The sequence below is a fragment of the Peromyscus leucopus genome, chromosome 14, assembly GCF_004664715.2.
Source record: "Peromyscus leucopus breed LL Stock chromosome 14, UCI_PerLeu_2.1, whole genome shotgun sequence".
Classification (NCBI taxonomy): domain Eukaryota; kingdom Metazoa; phylum Chordata; class Mammalia; order Rodentia; family Cricetidae; genus Peromyscus; species Peromyscus leucopus.
Window position 1 is genome coordinate 90,239,512 of NC_051075.1, and position 19,608 is coordinate 90,259,119.

Sequence of the window (19,608 nt, forward strand, 5' to 3'; positions counted from 1 at the left end):
ATCTACCAAACTATAATTAAAAGGAGTCTACAATTTCAGGTTTTAAGAAATACAGTTTCTTTGCTATTGGATATTTGATTCCATTTAATGGCATTTGAGTCTAGTCTATTAAGCAGCTGGCCTTTCATTAATTACAAATGATTGTATTTTGCAAACTGTGTGTAAATGGAGCCAGAGATTTCCCAGAAACGATTACTAAGGAAATTAGCTCCAAGCCAAGGTGCAATTGTACACACAATTTCACAGTTACTACAAAAGTTTTCATGTTAGCTCTCTAAGGAGAGAACCTATCCAGCACAAGTTTTAATTTAGGGGAAATTGTTTTCAAATAGTAATTGGTGCTTAATTGTGAGAAAATGTGGGGGCTGCATGTTTTCTGCTCAGCAGCATACAATAATGTATGAGAGTTATTTGGGTACATATAAACCACAGGATAGATAAAAGGGGGGATGATATAGGGAACTCCAAAAGACCTGGAAAAGGCTACATTGTCTACTTAACAATTTGGTAGATAATGAGCCTTGAGGATATGTATTGTGACTGAGTGGTCAGAAGTCAGTCTCTGACAGCTGACATCGTCCTCAATCGTCCCTCCTGAGAAAGCTGGCGGTGTAGTCAAAAGCTATGTTTAGGTTTTATCTCATGTAAATACAGAGGGCCATTGGATTCTTTTCTTTTGCTATGAAAAAGAATGATTTTGGGAGATTTATTTATTATTTCACTTGTTTGTGTATGAGTGTATATCTGAGTATATTTATATGCATCTTTTACATGTAGGTGTTCATACAGGCCAGAAGAGGGTCCCAGGTTCCTTGAAACTGGAACTACAGGTGGTTGTGAGCCACCTGATGTGGGTTCTGGGAAGAGTAGCAAGTGCTATAAACCACTGAGTCATCTCTCCAGCCTGACTTTAGTCACTGGAAATATGACTTACATTCTGCTTTCTTGCCAGAATAGTAATCTTTCGTACCCTGAGTATCTCTTTCAAAAAACTTAAATGCCATTAGCTTCTTAAACATGATATAAAGATAAATAATGAGGTCAATGCTTCTGAAAATGTGCTTCAAAGTAATATGAGTTTGACAGAGACAGAGAGACAGAGACACAGAGAGAAAGAATTAGATCCAGAGAGCCCTTCCTAAATTGCTAAGGGGCATCATGGAGCTTTACAAGGTCAAATGCCCAAGAAAGGAGAAAGTAATTTAGTAGAATACAAAGTATCTCTGACATAGAGGCCATTTGTTCTTTAAAATATGATAGCAGTTCAAATTGGGGGGTTTACCAAATTCATAAAGTGGAATGGAGGGTTAGAAAAGAAAGTAGAGAAACCACCTCTGTTGTGACCCTCATTAAGGAATCCACTAAGAAATATGGCATCACTTCAACAATCCATAGACCATGTCCTTGATTTGTCCTCCAGTATATTAGGAACAATACTGCTGATCTGGTCTTAAAACACACATCCAATCACAATGGTGTCATGGCTAAACACCTAGGGGAAGGTAGATGGCAGCCACTTTGTTCAGGATAAAATGGATCAAGGAGCCACATGGAGAAGCTAGGTGGCAGAAAAATCGACGAAAACATTACAGGCATAATATTAGAATATTCACAACTAAAACATGTGGGAAGGGATGGGTGAGGGAAACAACCAGTACTAGGTTCTCTCCTTCCACCATGTGGGACCCTGGCATTGAACTCGGATTCTCAGGCTTGGAGGCAGGCTCTTTACCTCTGAATCAGCTCATCGCCCCTCCTGTTAGATAGTAGGAGAAGATGGACTGCCACGTTGTCTGATGCCCTGAGCATTTCTAGTTTGTGAGCGATCAGCTGATGTCTTAGGTGTGATTAGAGGTGGACTCAAAAAGCATTTAGGAATTAGTGATTAATCTTGTATCACAAGTGGATCTTTGATTACACGGGCAAATATCTATTCACACTTAACAGTAATTAAAAAAAAAGAGGTCAGGTGGGAAAGAAACCTATTGGCTAGTTTGCACTCAGAGAGTAAGGACTTGCATGATTATTGTCAGAAGAGTTGTGTTAAATGTATGTGACTTCATAATATTAAATGAAAAAGTGAAACATTATTATACATTTAGCAGTAAAGGATTAAACTAAAGGAGTCTAGAATGACTCGTTATTAATCTCTCACAATCTTAAATGTTCCTTGATTCTAAGAAAATGAATCATGCAGCTGTCTCTAGCAATTGTCTCGGAAACCCAGAAACAATCACAAATGCTTACCATTGTTTTTCCCTAGGACTTCAGTTAATTTAACATCTCTTTTGTATATAGTCAACCTGCTTTCCGATATCAGATGGAGATCAGCTATTCAACAGACATTAGCTATTAGTCATCAGTCATCCTCATATGGAAATCAAATCACTTTGTCTTATATTCAAAAAGATAAACCTTTGGGGAAAATGCTTGCTATTTTTCTCCTTGTAAATAATCTTATCTCTGACTATTATTTTTTTAACAAACAAAACATACTATTTATGCTTTCATTATATACAGTGATTTAAAATATGAAACACTAAAGAATGAAAACTACACCTAGGTAATTTATATCACATACTTAACTTTTTTTGCGATAAGAATGCACCCTCTAATCAGCATTTCTTTGGTCCTGCTGCATGCCACCCAAGCCAGATCCTTGTAACTGCCATTTCACAGAGTCAGCATTTTAAAATTCCTCTTCTTGAGAGATCATGCCATGTTTGTGGTTCTGTGCCTGGTGTCCTTCAGAGTCATTCTCATTGTCCCAAATGGTGGGGTTTCCTCTTCTAGATGGCCATACAGCATTCTGTGGTACACCATATTTCCTTCGTCATTTGTCTGCATGTGGACATCTACGTTCATTTTATCATTTTGGCTCTTATGGATAAGACTGAAGTAAACAAAGGGGTACAAGTATCTCTTGGCATATTTATGCCACTTCCTAGGGATAAATCACAGAGTTTTCATTCACTTACTGTCACTGTGCTTGTTAACTTTCTGAGGAATCCTCATACCACTGCCCATGATGACTATTTTGCAAGCCACGAAAGTGTGTAAGTTCCACTTTCAATGTTCCTCACAAAACCACTCTTTTGTCTTGTTGATAGCAGTCATTTTAACAGGTGTAATGGACTCCCCTGAGGATAGCACACTGAGCCCCGGCGATGAGTGATGCTGAACAGTTTTCGTATATGATCTGCTGTTTTACATGTTGTATTCTTCTAGCATCTTCCTGGAGTTCTTTTCCAGTCTCCATGCATTCAGTATGATATTAGGTCTATTTAGAAGAACATTATTGAAGCTGGAAAGATGGCTCATCAATTTAGAACACTGGTTGCCCCAGCACTCACACGGCGACTTGCAACCATCTGTAACTCTCCTCCCAGGGGATCTTATGCCCTCTTCTGGCCTCCATAGGCACTGCATGCCTGTGGTGCACATCCTCATATGCAGACAAAAACATGCATACACATAAAATAAATTAACTTTGAAAACAAGAAAGAACATAATCATTAATCCTTTACCCAGGTGTAACACTTCTCAAAATTTGCAAAATATATGTTCTATAGAGAATTTGTTCTTTATTTATTTTGTAATCACATAACTAACTGAAACCCATGGCCATTGGAATTAAGTTACTTTAAGACTTTTTTGTGGAGGAAAAAAAAAACAGCAAAAGCAAAGAAAATAGTAAAATTCTCTTACCTAAGAGTATAAATTTAAAAACCTCACTATAAGAAACATAATAGGTAAGGAAGACAGTAGATATATTGATTAGTTCATTTAATCATATATGTTGCATACTTAATCAAAGCACCACACTGAAACCTACAGGATACAGTTACTGCTATTACAGTTAAAATAGCATTTATTTAAGCCTTTTACAATATGCAGTATGGCACATACCTGTAATCTCTACACTTTGGAGATAAAGGAAAGATGATTATAAATTTTAAGACATTCTGGGCTACACAAAAAGTCCTAGAAGAACCTAGGCTCTATACTGATACCCTGTCTCAAAAAGCAAATAATAATAATTTCCAAACTTGTGTAATAGAACAAAATCCTGCCAGAAAACTTCTTGCTTGATTTATGGGCAAAAATCACATCCATGTTGTCAGGGTTCATTTGATTCTTAACTTTCCTGAGAGCTCAGTGGTAGCCTGTCACCACTGTATCCCATTTGCAATGTCTGCAGTCTACATGTATGCCAGAGAGGAGCCATTGGTGGAGGATTGAGACCATTTACGCAATGAAATGTGTTTTCTAGTCTGAAGATAATAACTCTCTTGAGATATTTTGAAAATAACCCAAATATTTTCCAGAACTCTGGATCAGCTAGGCAGACCACTCACTTCATCCTGGCCAGAGCCTACTTGCCCAGAAGCCCAGGAGGGTTGAGGCAAAATAATCCTGCAGTAAAGTCAAACGACCCTGTATCAGCTGTGTGATCTGGCCAGACAGGCTGTTCAACTTCAGTTTCGTGAACCATCTAATTGAATTAGCTGTGGCCTCAACTCATCACATGGTCCATAATGGGATGATCCAGTCTTATGGTCATTACAGCCTGCTGAGCCTTGGGTATGGGTTCAAATCCTACCACTGCCATTTCAGGTAGTGCCTTCCAGATGATTCTGAAGAGTTCGAGTTCTCCTGTCCCTCATTCATAAAATGAGGGAAGTAATTATAACTGTACTTCGTAGTAAACTCTTAAGATAAAATGAAATACACATGCTTAGAATAATAAGCACATGTCAATGTCAGTTGTAATTGTATTCATTGTGTCTGGCACCTGGTAAGCCCCACTTGTTAACTGTCTTTAACTAGTGTGTTGGCCACAGGCAGGGCCATGTTTATCCATTCAACAACAGTGAGAGAGGTGTCATTAAAATGCATCTACCTCGAATCAATCCTTTCCTTCAGCTACTAGTCTACCTGACATTTGGGCATACCCTTCTGACCCCCTCGTTACTGAGTCTGGGGAGTTGCTGAGCTTAGAGTAGCACCTTTGACCTTTCGTCTGGAAAGTCGATGCTTTGCCCACCATTGTGTTCAGTCTTACTCATTTGTAAAAGTGAATCTTCCCTACCTCTCTTTTGGTAAGATTGCTTCTGCACTTGTATAGAGTTACAGGATATATCAAGTACATCTCTAGTTCCATTGTGAAGCCAGTAAGCAAGCAGTCTTTATTATTTTTCACTGCTTAGGAGCTAACATCTTCATAGGTTAGAACTCTACCACCAAGCCACACACCTAACCCAGATTCTTTGGGGTCTAGGTTTACAGTGAAATACTTATTATTGCTAGTTGGATAAGCTCATTAAAATGTATGTGTGTATGTATATATATATAATTTCATTTAAATTTATTATATATATAAACATTTTATAGTAATGATGAAATTATAAAAGTAAAAAGAAACATACACCTGATTTTAAAAGAAATCACAGGAGCTTATCTGTGGGGGTTAAGAATTTTTTTGTGGTCAGGATATAATATTTGAGAGAATTAAAAACACACACACACAAACAAATGAATTCATTTTTGTGGGCTCAAGTGGTTGCTCTGTGGTTAATGTTGCTTACAGTTCTTGCAGAGGCCCCAAGTTTGGTCCCGGCACCCAAGAGAAAGAGAGAGACAGACAGACAGACAGACACAGAGAGAGAGACACATATACATACACAGATACATACAAGGTCTTTTACCTTGCACTCATTATTCCATAGCACCCAAGTTTGGCTTAGGTCTACGTATGTCTATGCTCTGCTAAAATAGTCACAGGATAGAAGTGTGTGAAAATTATTCTCAAACACCTTTCAGTTTAGCTTAAGGATCTGGATGTCTTTCAGCAATTTCAATCATGCTCTGTAAGAAAACAAAAAAAAAATGTGACAATTGATAGGAAATAAAGCATACAACTCAATTGCACAACACATTTGTACAATCTCTTTTTCAATCATTGTCTTAATTGATCGTGTTTCTTGATATGGCTGTGGCAGTTATATTATTTACAAGTCAAAACATTTTGAAATTCTTGAAGGCAGTGGTTAGTATGATGGATGTGCAGTGCTGTGGAAGATATTAGCTAATGTATGCTTTATATTATTATGGTTCATGGGGAGACATTTCTTAGAATCGCAGCCTAAAATTGGAGTGAATGATATGGAAAATATTGTTGAAAGTACTTTGTATAGCAAGTGATCTGAGTGCTTGTGAGTTGTAGAGAAGGAAGAAATTTAGGCACATGAGAGGAGGGGGGCTGGGAATTACACTAGTAGACTGTTAGTGAGCTTTGTGAAGATGGGTGTGAAGAAAAATAAGTTTACAGCTCTTTTTCCTTTTCCTATTCTGCAACTTTCTAATGTTCAGAAGAATATTCACCACAAATGAAAAGATGATGAATGCTAACCTGATTGAAAATTTCTGTGATTTATATATAGATTGGAACAGCATACTTCATGCCAAAATATATACAATTTTCAGTCAATTAAAATAGAAAATAGAAGAAAAAAAGCTATTCTAGTATAAAAAAAAACAAGAAGAAAAGGAGCAAGAGGGGGAGGAGGGGCAAGCGGAGGAGGGGAGGAGGGAAAAGAGGAGGAGGGAGGAGGAAAAAGAGGAGGAGGGAGGAGGGAAAAGAGGAGGAGGGGAAGAAGCAAGAGGAACAGTGAGTGAGGGGAGGAAGAAGAGAAGGAAGGGAGAAAGGAAGAAAAAGTTGCTGCCATCATTTTGTGACCCCAAATCTGAAGTTCTGACTCACTGTAACCTAGAGTACTCAGTTTGAATTATTCTGGGCAGTAGGTAAACTTTAGTTTGGGGTTTTGGGGGTGGGGTGTTATAGCTTTGGTTTTTCATTTTACTTGGCTTCAGTTTGTTTTCTTGAATTGGTGTCTCATTCTGTGTTGTACAGAATTGCTGAAAGGCCTGGGCTCAACTAAATTATCCCTCTCTGCCTCAGCTTCCCATCATCTGGGACAATAGGCCACATAACTGGCTCGTGTGGAGGTGGAAGTGTCAGTCTTGCCTGCCAGTTCCCAAATAACCAACACAGAGGCTTAATATTATAAATGCTTGACTGGTAGCTCAGGCTTTTTACTAACTAGCTTAACTAGCTTTTACAACCTAAATCAACTCATTTCTATTAATCTATGTATTGTCACATGGCTCATGGCTTTACCCGTCCTCCAGCATCTCTTGCTCCCTCTGTGTCTCCTGGCAACTCCTCTGACTCCACCTTTCTTCATCCCAGCATCCTTAGTTTGGTTGTCCCACCTATACTTCCTGCCTGGCTACCAGCAAATCAGATTTTTATTAAACCAATCTCAGCGACAAATCTTCACGGTGTACAAAAGGATTATTCCACATCACTCATGTGTCAGCATCTTCGCCACACTGTGAAGAATGGGGTATTAGGTCTCATGGGCCAAGCATGTCGCTTCCTTCCATGTCTCTTCCTCTTTCATCCATCTCGATCTCTGCCCACATTCAACCCCCTCCTTCATCCTATGCCTTAAGTCAGGCATGGTCAGCCTTTTGATCTTGTGACTCAGTGTCACCTACCAAGGTCATGAACTGTGCTATCAAATTGTTTTTAAGAACCTCACATTTTTAAGTAAGCCCGTGACTCTGTGTGGGGACACACTCAAGCCGCAGCTGCTAATGGTCAAAGCAGTTCTTCAGCACTCGCACTTTGCTGTCCTTATGAAGCAGTTCCCAAGCTTCACATTTATTCCATCGCTTGATGTGTGTCTCCAAACTTAGTTGTGCCTCTATTACCTATTCATTGCTGCTTTATCGTCACTGTTTTACTTTAATTATTATTTTATGAGTTATATGATACATGTGACGATTTATTTGTCTATAATTACCAAACCAATATTTGATTCCATGAAATGTAGTGAAACTGTGACCGCCAGGGGGAAAAAAAATCCAGTAGGACAAAGTTGTCCTCTGTCAAGCAAAAATGTCACACCAGAGGCCATCTTTGTGTCAGTGGAGAATGGGGCTCTAAAATACCAATAGCCTGTCATCAACTCTTATGGCCCATCACAGAGGCAGGGCTGCCAGGCTGCTGCCATAGGCAGGGGTTGGGATGCTTATGTGAGTGTGCTGGTCCTCAGGAGATGAGTGAAGCAGCAACAGAGATTTATAGACCACGTCCACGTAAGGAGACACTGTCATCAGATTTCAGAAGTTAATTGACTGCACAAAATGACTGGATTTGGTGCAATTAGAAGCCAGCATCGGAGCTAACGTGTAACTCAGAGAGGAGAAAGCCTGAAGAGCATGCCCAAGGTTTGATCACCAGTACCCTATAATCCAGGCATGGTGGCACAGACCTGTCATCCAGCACTTGGGAAGTAAAAGCAGGGAGGATCAGAAGTTTAGTGTCATCCTTGGATACATAAAGAATGGGAGGCCAGGCTGGGCTACATGAAACCCTGCTTCAGAGTAATCTAAACCAGAAGTGAGGAGAGGAGGCCAAGCTCAGGGTACCAAACTCACTTTTAAAGAAACATAAAAATATATCTCTTAAAATTATTCTGACCATTATGCATATATAAAATGATATATTATTAGAAAACCACCTACCTATATGTGAGTCTCCTTTTCTCTCACCTGCTTTCATTCCACAGAGGTAACTGCACTTTTAAGTTTGAACAACAGATTCTATAAATTTTCTGAGCATACATAATCACAGATACCCACAGGATCACACTAAGCTTACACATACTCAATTTTTGCACTTTGCACTTAAGATTGTAAAGATTTATGTATATATGTGTCTGTGAGCATGTTCAGAGTGTATATATGCACACAGAAGTCAGGAAAGGGCATCAGCTGGCCTCTGCAGTACTTCTCCACCTGTTCCTATGAGGCAAGGTCTCTCCCTAAACCTGAGGCTTGCATTTGCAAGGCAACCCCCTGTGGTGGTATTCTAATTGTACTGAAATGTGATTTTGATTGTATGTTAATAAATAAAGTTACCCGGGGGTCAGAGCTATTAGAGCCATAGCAAGAGTGTGGCGGTGGTGGCACACGCCTTTAATCCCATAGATCTCTGTGTGTTCAGGGATATAGCCAGCATTGGAGACATATGCCTTTAAGACCTGGGGGGCTGTACATACAGACAGTGACGAGGCAGTCACATGTTTGGGTTTACAACCAATGAGAAGGCAGAACAAAATACTATAAAAAGACAGACAGACAGGATATAGCTCTCTTTCGGGAAGCTGGGACACCACAGGAGGAAGGGTGAGATTTTAGCTCTGAGCTCTGACCTCTCGGCTTTCTCTTTTACATTGGTTCTGTGTTTCTTATTTAATAAGACTGTTGGTTACATCTACAACCCCCGGGCATTCATCCTCCTGTCTCCGTATCCCCCACCTTAGACATGGGGTTGTAGATGTTTGTGGGACTTCTAGCTTTTTGTAGTGCTGGAATCTGAACTCTAGTCTTTATGCTTATATAGCAAGTTCTCTTACCCACTGAGCTATATTGCCAGCCCCTTATTAGTTTTTTTTATATACTTTCATATTTACCTCACTTGTTTAATTATTGCATTCTTGGAAATTCACTTAATCAATATACTTGAGATGAATATTTAGCTGACCTAGCCTTTGTTACTATTACAAAATAAAAGGCAGCAAATTCTTTTAATCCCACACATTTAGATAGGAAATGCTTATGGTTTAGTGCTTGAAATTTGCTCATGGTTCTTGAAGTGCCATTTTGGACCTGAGTCTCGGACAGTGTTACACACAGAACAAAAAAAATAAATAAAGGAAGGAACTTAAACGACAAAGATGTCTTCACTACCCTTGAACCAGGAATGCTTTGGTTGTAATTTCTTCTGGAGACACCAACTTCTGTGTACCTAAAAGTTTTGACTCTCCTCTTAATGATATTGACAGGAAAGGAGCATGTCTACCCCAGGCCATTTGCATTTAAGGTTTCAACACATGGGGTCTCCACACAAATCATCAGCAGGTGCAGCAGCTGGACTTTCACCTTGGACAAAGACCTAGAGTCTTGGATCTTCACCATTTTGCAAATTAATTGAAAACAATGACCTTGGCTTGATAGCTTTCACAGCCTTTACATGTTATAAAGTAGGGACCTTTTCCCTTCTATAATGTCAGTTATTCTGTTGAAATCATTGCTTTTTTGCCCCCTTTCAGGGCTGGGCGTGGACTGTATGGAATAGATAGCATGCCTGATCTCCGCAGGAAAAAGACATTGCCTATTGTACGGGATGTGGTGAGTTACTCCTGCTTTATTCTCACTAGTTGAATGCCTTGATGTTTTCTTTGTTAAAATGTAAAGCCTTTCTCATTGACTACCTAGCCAATAAATATTTCATAGAGTAAAATATCTGAGACCAGAGTCAGCCCAGCACTAACACATTCATTATTTCTTTAAAATGTATCTGATGAAAGAAATGACTCTAACCTTTCAACTGCTTTTGACATCAGTGGAAATTACAAGTTTTTAGTTAAACCGACTTTATAATTGAGCCAAAAGAAATAGCACAGAAGACCAAATAAGCTGTTGGAGCTAGGCTTTGATGTTCAGTACTGTGGAGGATTACAAGATTAACTTACAGAGTTTAAAGCTTGCTTTGGGTTTCTCTACTTCAATACAGTAGACTCCAGACTTTATAATGGAAACAGCTGACACTAACCAATCTTCTAACGTGTGACGATCCACTCTAGCTAAAAATTACTTAGCTCTTCCATCAAAAGAAGATTGCAGTTTCCAAGTCATTAAAGTTTGTGTTGGTTCTGGACATGACTCTGAAGAGCTCACCCTCGTATAAGGAAGGATTCTGAGACAACTCAGAAACACCAAGAACTGACAGTGGGACAATGGTCTGTGTTCCATCATGAAAAAAAATGCTTAGAACTGGAGATCTTTCCGTGGCTAAAAGTACTTATTGCTTTTGCAGAAAACCTGAGGTTGGTTCATCATATCCAAGTTGGGTAACTAACCACTTCCTGTTAACATTAGCTGCAGGGAATCTGCTGCCCTCTACTGGCCTCAATGAATGCATGCAAACTGTGGTATACACACACAGATACACACATACACATAATTGAAAAAATAAATCTTAAAAGGAAAAGCCCTTTCGAATGATGAATACAATTGCTATATCATCCAGACATCTTCCAGGCCAGGTATGGTGGCACATAGCTGTGACAATAGTACTTATGAGCCAGACATAGGGTTCTGGGCCAGAACAAGTTAAATTTTTCTATGGGCATGCGATACTCTTAATAGTTTAATATCAAATATTACTTTACACAAAAAAATCCCTTTTAGCATCAATATGCATAATTTTTTATACCAGCAATGTTTGATTTTGCTAAGAAAACCACTAAAGGCAATGACTTTAAGTTTTAAATAAAATGTTATAGGGCTGGAGGGATGCCTCTGTGGTTAAGAGTTCATACTACTCTTGCAGAAGACCATAATCACAACACCCATATCAGGTCTCACAATCACCTGTAACTCCATCTCTGAAATCTGGTACCCTCTCCTATTCTCTGTGGGCACCTGCACTCATGTGCGTGCACACACACACACACACACACACACACACACACACACACAAAGTTAATTAAGATGGTGTCCTCTAAGATCTTACAGTGGAAAGCATTGCACATTGGTGCAGTTAGCTCGGCTTTTTTTTGTCAGGAAAGTATGGGGATTTTTTTAAACTGTTACACTAACGGAACATTGTTATGCTTTTCCAATTTTTCATATGTTTAATTATTCAAATATTGTTTCCTCTTGCTCCTGGAATCTTCAGGCCATGGTAAGTGCTTTTCAATTTATTTCATCATTCTCTGCTCTTCTCAAACACACACTGACTTTATTCAAGAGATAAAAAGAGGGCAAGGAGGTGAAATAGAGCTACCTGGGAATAGGAAGTTTTAGTTGCCATATGTGCCCGTAATTCCAGCACTCAGAGGGTAGAGAGGGATGAACTGTCCATGAGTAAGAGGCTGGCTTATTGTACATAATGGGTTCTAGGCAAGCCAGGGCTACATAGCGATATACACATAGACACATGAGATCTGGGTGTACTGTTAAATTCTCCAAGGATTCAACAGCAAATTTAGTTCTGAGAAGCTAAAATATATATACACCAAAACTAAACACAAATGTATGAGAAATATAAAATTAGGAACAAACACTTCATGTGGGTTAATTTTAACAGTCAACTTGACACAGCTTAGAATCACTGGACAGGATTAGGACAGGAGTCTTAATGAGTAATGCAGATTAGGTTAGCTTGTGGACGTACATGTGGGAAATCCTTAATGGATAACTAACAGATGAAAATGCAGCCCTTGTGGGTGGCACCATTTCCTAGGTAGGGGAATCTGGACAGTATAAAGGAAGAGGAAGCTAGTGAATCAGGCTGCCATTATTCTTTCTCTGCTCTTGACTATGGATGTGATGTAACTAGCTTCTTGAGTTCCTGCCTTGACTTTCCCAAAATGATGGACTGTAACCTGGAATTATAAGCCAAATAAACCTTTCCTTCCCTGAGATGTTTTATCCCAGCAACAGAAATGAATGGGCATAGTTATTAGGGATGAAGGGTACAATTACCTTGGGTAAAACCTTCAAAAGTAACCCTCTTCAGGTTGGCATCATGAGTAGAAGATGGACACAGGGTAACTTATTTAGTTGTGTGTATATAAAACCGTATCAGTGTGGCTTCATAATCCTGAGGGTATTTCTGAGCAGACGGGGCTGTAGGAATGCATTATTCCCACCTGACTTCCCTTTGCTCTTGGTAGGATGGTATATTGATTTCTCATTCAGAATTTCTTGTCACGGACTGGCCCATCGGGGGTACCACGACCGTAGGAGGACCAGAGCTTGGGTAGTCAGGAAGGCAAGGATTTGGCGAATGACAGACAGACAACACACTCAGAAGTGGTTTGAATCTGTTGCAATTTTACTTCTGTAAATCAGTAGTTTATATACAGAAAAGAAAACTATCAAGTCATACAAGGAACAACAGGAGCTTGGCAATAATTCAATTACATCATCTTTAAAAACAGTAAGCATACAATTATTAATCGGCATTAGACATATCCCTTCATTCACAAGAACTTTATGACCCAAAGAGCAGTCTGTGTTTTTTAAACTTAGTACAGTTTCTAGACTTGTGTAGGTTTCTTGTAGTTGTGTCCTTCATCTTTATCTCAGCCGCTCGCTAGTTTATTATTCATTTTTACTTTTCTGGTTCTCATGACCCATTTAGCCAATTTGGATGCTGTAGATCCTCCCTAAGTCTTTCTTTAGTTCTTTACCATATATCTCTTTTAATATAAAATCTTTTTACCTGCTGGAATATGGACTCTTGGACTTTTACACCTGTAAAGGGAAGGGGTTCTGTTGTAGTCCTTAAGTTTTCCATGCTGAACTTCCTCAACAGAGGGGCCCATCATCTGCCTCCTATGAGATGTTTTCTGCCATAAATTATTGTAGTTGGGATTCCTAAAGGATTACTAGTGGGTGAGTGTTCATTCCCTAGAAGTGCCTGAACTATTATATTTCCTATTATCTAGCAGCTTGAAGTCTTTAAGGAATAGTTCATTCTGCTGTATCTAAATAAGGTCCATGTCCAGCTTCCCCTTTCCTCCACAGTTCACAACCCAAGCATTCATTAATTTTGGCTGTGTTTTATAGATTAATTAGAACATTATCAGAAAAACAGTTATACAGAACCCATAGCCCAGAGAGCTCATGATCTGTGAAGCATGTCCCCTTCGAGAAGGAGGCATAACACGGGCACTCTGCCAGCGACCTCCAGGGAGCTTAGTCCCGTGGGACACGTATCTCCCGTCCGCTATTATTGACATAATTGTTCATGTCACATGGACGACACTGGAGTTGGTGTGGCAATTCCTGATTTCTAAGTTTCTCTGTAGCAGTGTTGTTTGTGATGGCATGGTATTTGGGTAGGAAGCAGGTTGTGATGGTCTAGTGTTGTAAGGGTAGAAGTGAAAAGGACTTGACTGCTATTAAAGATGATGTCCGTTTGGATACCGTAGTACTCTCTGCACGGAAGACGTATCCCCACTAGATATGAAGAATATTCTAGGAAACACCCCAGGAGTCATGCAGTGTCAGGTGCAGCTCAGATCAGCTTTCATCAGGCTGGGTAACATCAGTGAACATGTTTCTTGACAGATTGTGACTGACTGTACCCCAGGGAATAACAAATTTCTAGAAGCCTCTTGCTATCCCAGAAACTTAGAAGTAATCCTAGATCTTGGATAGACTTCACTTCAGTCTCGTGATGGGTCAAGTGTCAAGTTGAGTTTGAGTGTTGGGGGCGGGTCTCTCTGTTTTTAACATTCAGTGAGTTCCACTCAGGGTGATATGATAGCAAAGTCCTTTTTACTAAAACAGTGACAGCTAGCATTATTACATTTTTGCTTTCTGAAATGCATACAAGCCACCTTCTCCATATATTAACCCATCATAATCCTGTCTGTTTCAGACCCTGGCTGCCCGGAAATCTGGCCTGTCACTTGCTATGGTCATCAGGACATCACTGAACAATGAAGAGCTGGTAGGTGCCTCACCAGTTACTAACTGTATTGATCAGACCGCCCAGGAGCATAGCCATTCTATTTGAGATACCCATTTGCCATGTGTGGCCTAATGTCCCAGGAATGACTAGAAACACAAGGAAAGCCTGGTTAGCTCCAACTACACTTCCTGTGAGCTCTGGCTTCACTACAGATGATGCGCACACAGTTTGTTTTTATGGCTGTTTTTCTAAGCTGATACCACGTATCTGTTTAGCTTCCCCTGGAAAACCCCTAAAGGTATTTTATGCTAAAGTTTCTCTTAACTTAAGGCAATATCTCCCTTCTGATTGAATTTATAGTTTCCCCCTCCAACATTTCACTGTGACCTCCATGGTATGATGTGGTATGGTCAGGCTACTAGTTGCTAGATAATGAATATTGTTATTTTTGCAAATTATACAAATTCTTATATGTACAGTAAATTAGTAACAAAACAGAGGATTATGGGAGTACATATGTGCTTATCATTTGGCTAACAATAGGCTTAGTGAATAATACCAATGAGCTACTGTTCTGTTCCTTATTACAATGGATATGAGGATTGTGCATTAACTTCTCCACGTGGACTCTGGTATCGTGGAGGGCAGTTGTGTGTGTCATTCATTGTTCTCATTAGATTCTCTCATCACCATTACTTGGAACAATGCCGGGCACAAGGTAGATGTTTTATAAGGCCTTGTTGGATGCAAAAACCATCCTGCTTAGAAGACACGAGGAGGATGCCAAGATCTAGGTCAGCGATTCTTAAATCTGGCTCATTAGAAGCCCAGAGGGAGCTTTAAAACCTGCTGATCGCTGGCCACTCCCAGCAGTTCTGGTGTAATTGGCTTCAGGTACAGCCTGGGAAGAGAGGGCTAGTTAACAATGTGTGCTCCTGCTACAGGGACTCAGTTCTGCTCACTCAGACAGGGATTTGCCTGAAACGTTGCAGTGTCCATCTTTACAAGAACTAATATTTCCAACTTTTCTCTATCTGCCATCCTCACAGGACAAAACTTCTGTGAACATTTCATGTCTCATTTTAACTGCCGTTATACTTGACATTTACTAACAACATATTTCATATTTCATGTACACACATGCACACTCGCACGCGCGCGCGCGTGCGCGCGCGCGCGCACACACACACACACACACACACACACACACACATACATACACGTACCCATTCAGAGGTGTGGAGGGATAGAAAGACTTTAGTTATTCCTTGCACATATTCATCTGAATATCGATGGGTTACAGTCCAGACCACTGATGCGTTTTCTCCCATCTAAGTACTAACTGGACCGCTCCCGACTTAGCTTCAGTTCAGAGGAGACTGGGTGCTATGCAGGAAGATATGGCTATAGTCTTGATACACTTTTCTGTTGTGGCACATGATTAAAAATACTGTGGTTATATTCTCAGAGTCTTTTTTCTTGCCTATCAGATTTATCATACTCTGTAATATTTTGAGTATAATTTAGACACATGAGATTCCCTGCTTCTGGTATAAGAGAAAAATTCTTACTGAATTTCAAGCATTTTGGTCATTTTCTTCTGAGAAAATAAAGTTGAAGGATTTTACTGAGAACTTCTGTATTTTGACTTTCTTATATTTTAAAATATGACATTCTTCCAGTATTATATCTTGGTGGCAGAGGGTTTACCTAGTCCTAGGCCCTAGATTCAATCCCTGTTAACACTAACACACACACACACACACACACACACACACACACACACACACACACACACGCGCGAAATCACAATCAAAAAGTCTATTTGTGAATCCTTGGACTACTGCAATATACCATTTCATTTGAAATGTGAATACTTATTCCAGTGAACAATAGAAGTCAGTGTAATGCCTCTGCATTTCCTGAGACCCAAGACAAGGAACACATCTTCCCTTCAAAAGTAAATTACCTATCAATCTATTTGTCAGCAACCTAAAAATACCACTTTTCTTGGTTAAAGGAGCCCTGAGCAAAGGACTTGTCTGGGGGTGTTGGGTAGATGAATAGACTGCATTAGCTCCCTCTCAAATCCACCAAGCTCATTTCCCTGGGGGCCCTGTCTTGAAAAGTAATGAAATATGACTTGTGTAGAGCAGGCATATTAAATGTCACTCCTGACAAGCTGTCGAGTTCGGTCATTACATGAGTAAATGACATAAATGCTGAAGTGAACGATTTCCATGCTGCATCTCTAAAGTCCTTCTGGGCACTCTCAAATGGAAAGTACAGGGCATTGCCTGTGCACGGAGGGAATGATCTGGCTGCCCGGGAAACAGCAGATGGTGGCGTTTCAGTATTAGAGAGATGGACAGTCAAAAGCACAATCATCTCTTCCAAGATAGGAAAGGGCTCTAATGTCTATAGTAACACATGGGACAGTCAGCTTCACACACAGGAATGCCTCCCTGTCTCCTTGCAAATGAGGCTTAGATTCCTTTCTTGGAGTGTTGACATGGAAATTAGTTGTGACAGTGTTTAGAATTATATCTTATTCACAAGTCCTTCTCTGGTCTGGCTTCTGTTCTTAAGTATGTGTTTGCTGGGGACTGAACTCAGGTCCTCTGTAGGAGTGGCCAGCACTCCTGACTGTGAGATATCTCTTGTGCAGTACCCTCTGTTCTTTATGAGTACAGTCTTCGGCTTGAGGTCCTTAGAGACCCAGTTCCATAGTTCACTAGCTCTAAGACCTAGGGCAAGTCACAAACACTATCCTGGCCTTGAGTTTTTAATATCTTTATAAATAAAAACATATTATTCTTCTGTATATATAATATTACATAGATATATATTATATATTCACACATATGTAATATATGTGTGTATAGGTACATTCTTTGCACATATTTATATTCATAAATCCAAATAGCCTCTGGTTTTTCATATCCTTGAATACTGTGATATCTTTATTAAATTAGCTTCAAAAAAGCAAATCAAGAGAGTCCCTTTTTTCAGATCTAGGACAGTTTGCATGAGTAAGGTGCCGTGCCAATCTTGCCTTAAATCACCAGAACTCAATGCTTATTTCAGGATGGTTATATGACTCTTGCATCCAGTCATTTCACGTAGCAATTGCAACCATGATCTTTAGACACTGCTTCTTGACTTGGCTTTGAATTTGTACTCCTGTCAGCTGTGAAAGGTTCTTTTCTCTACTGTTATTGATGTCATGGCCTCTGCCAGGAATTATCCTCAGGCCTCACACACACTAGGCCTGTGCTCTGCCACTGCCTGACAATCCTGACCTCCTTTTTCTACCCTTCAGAATCCAATACTGTTGAATTGATTATATAATTAAGATTTGTAAAGACATGTGTCTTTATAATCTTATTATTATCTATTTGTATTTTCTCAATTTTGTAAAATCAGCACTATAAGAAATTCATCTTTGCCAGCTTGAAGTTTTTCTTTTATTTTCTTTGCGTTGTTTTCAATCAAACCTTTCATTTATTTCCTCCACCCCCAACCCCCATTCATTTCATTTTATTTTATAGTTTGAGATAAGGGCTCATTTCTGTAGGCCAGGCTGGCATCATACTCAACAGCAGTCCTCCTGCCGCAGTCTCCAGTGATGGAATTGAAAGGGTGAGCTACCTACCATACCTGCTACCATCAAATTGATTTCCTTTGTTAGCTGTTTTTGATTCATTCTTTACTTGCCTTGTAGTAACCTTGAGACTGATTTCCTAATCCATAGAGTTGAACCCATATTACATTTTAATTGCTTTTATTAACTGTACAAAGGGGATATTTATGAAACAGAGGAAATATCAGTAATTATACATCCATGTGTGTATCCATTTTGACAATAATGAGTGCATGGTACATGCATAATTTAAACCCTTGCTGTGTCGCCAAGGACAGGATGTGCTGTTCCTAAGAGCAATGGTTACCTCCCTCTCTGACACCCACTGAAAACAGCCGACCCTTGCCAGAGTACAGCTCCCATGGGACTCAGGTCCCAGAGAGGAGGTGTGAAGTCGATGAGGAAAGGAGACTGACATGATCTGGGGGTGAATCAGGAAGGCTGCCCACTTATTGAAAATAGGCTACACCTTATACATTCTATAATTGCATTAGAGTTTAACCACAAGCAATATTGAAAGCAGACTTCGTGATTCTGGGGTGGAAGCAGTCATCAACAGCATTTTTCTTGAAGCAAAAAACAAAACAATAAGTTTAGCAAGAATCTAAATGCCTATTGTCCTCTAAGACTCAGAAACCCCCTAGGTGCCCTCTTACACTTCCTCCTGCAAGTCTCAGCCCCTGTGGTCAGGAGGTGTCAGCCACTGAGTCCTGAAAAACAAACCCTTAGGAGCAGTTTTCATTCCTCAAGGGGCATGATGCAGTGTTTGGAGCATGTAGCATAATAAGTATTGAGCTGTTTCCAAATTTTCTTCCTTTGTGCCTTAGTCTTTATGGGCCTGTTCCCCTCATAAGCTTCCCAAAGGGAAGGTCCTGACATTTAGGCTTTTTCCATTATACTATACCATTCTGATTCCTTCAACGTATACACTCTTGAATATGGCAGAGGGAGGGCAAGCCAGTCTAACTTCTTAACAGAATCTGGTCCCCAAGGGGCGGACCAGATCTTGCTATTCATCCAGTAAGCCACTAATCCTGGCACTGTTGTCTACTTATTAACTGAACTCTTGCCCTTAAAGGCCTAAGGCTTTGGGTCTGGGACCATTGTTTATCTCCATTGGTGCTTTTCATCCTTAGGGCCAGGTATGCCTAGTTAGTAAATCTTTAACTTTTATATTTTTGGTGTGATTGGGGGTAGAGGGGGCACAATGGGGATTCTTGTATGGGAGTAGGCAGAGTTATCATGCTATATGTTTCTATAGTGGTGAGGATCTTTTCCAATGAATTATTTTTGTTTAAAGAGACTGCTATTGTCTACATTTTTATTCTTCACCGAAGTGCTTGCAAATTTCCCAAAGTAAAATGAATAAGGAAACTCCCATAGCACATAGTGAGAATCATTA

General features: G+C 39.8%; 1 protein-coding gene across 9 annotated transcripts in view; it reads left to right on the forward strand.

Moving 5' to 3' along the window:
* Unc13c (unc-13 homolog C) overlaps window positions 1-19,608 on the forward strand; it is a 435,177-nt gene that overhangs the window by 153,346 nt on the left and 262,223 nt on the right. For all 9 annotated transcript variants that reach the window (XM_028865275.2, XM_028865283.2, XM_028865248.2 and 6 more), the window contains 3 exons: window positions 10,185-10,263; window positions 11,816-11,821; window positions 14,531-14,602. In XM_028865275.2, coding sequence (XP_028721108.1) covers window positions 10,185-10,263; window positions 11,816-11,821; window positions 14,531-14,602 — 157 coding nt within the window. The remainder of the gene's footprint in view (window positions 1-10,184; window positions 10,264-11,815; window positions 11,822-14,530; window positions 14,603-19,608) is intronic.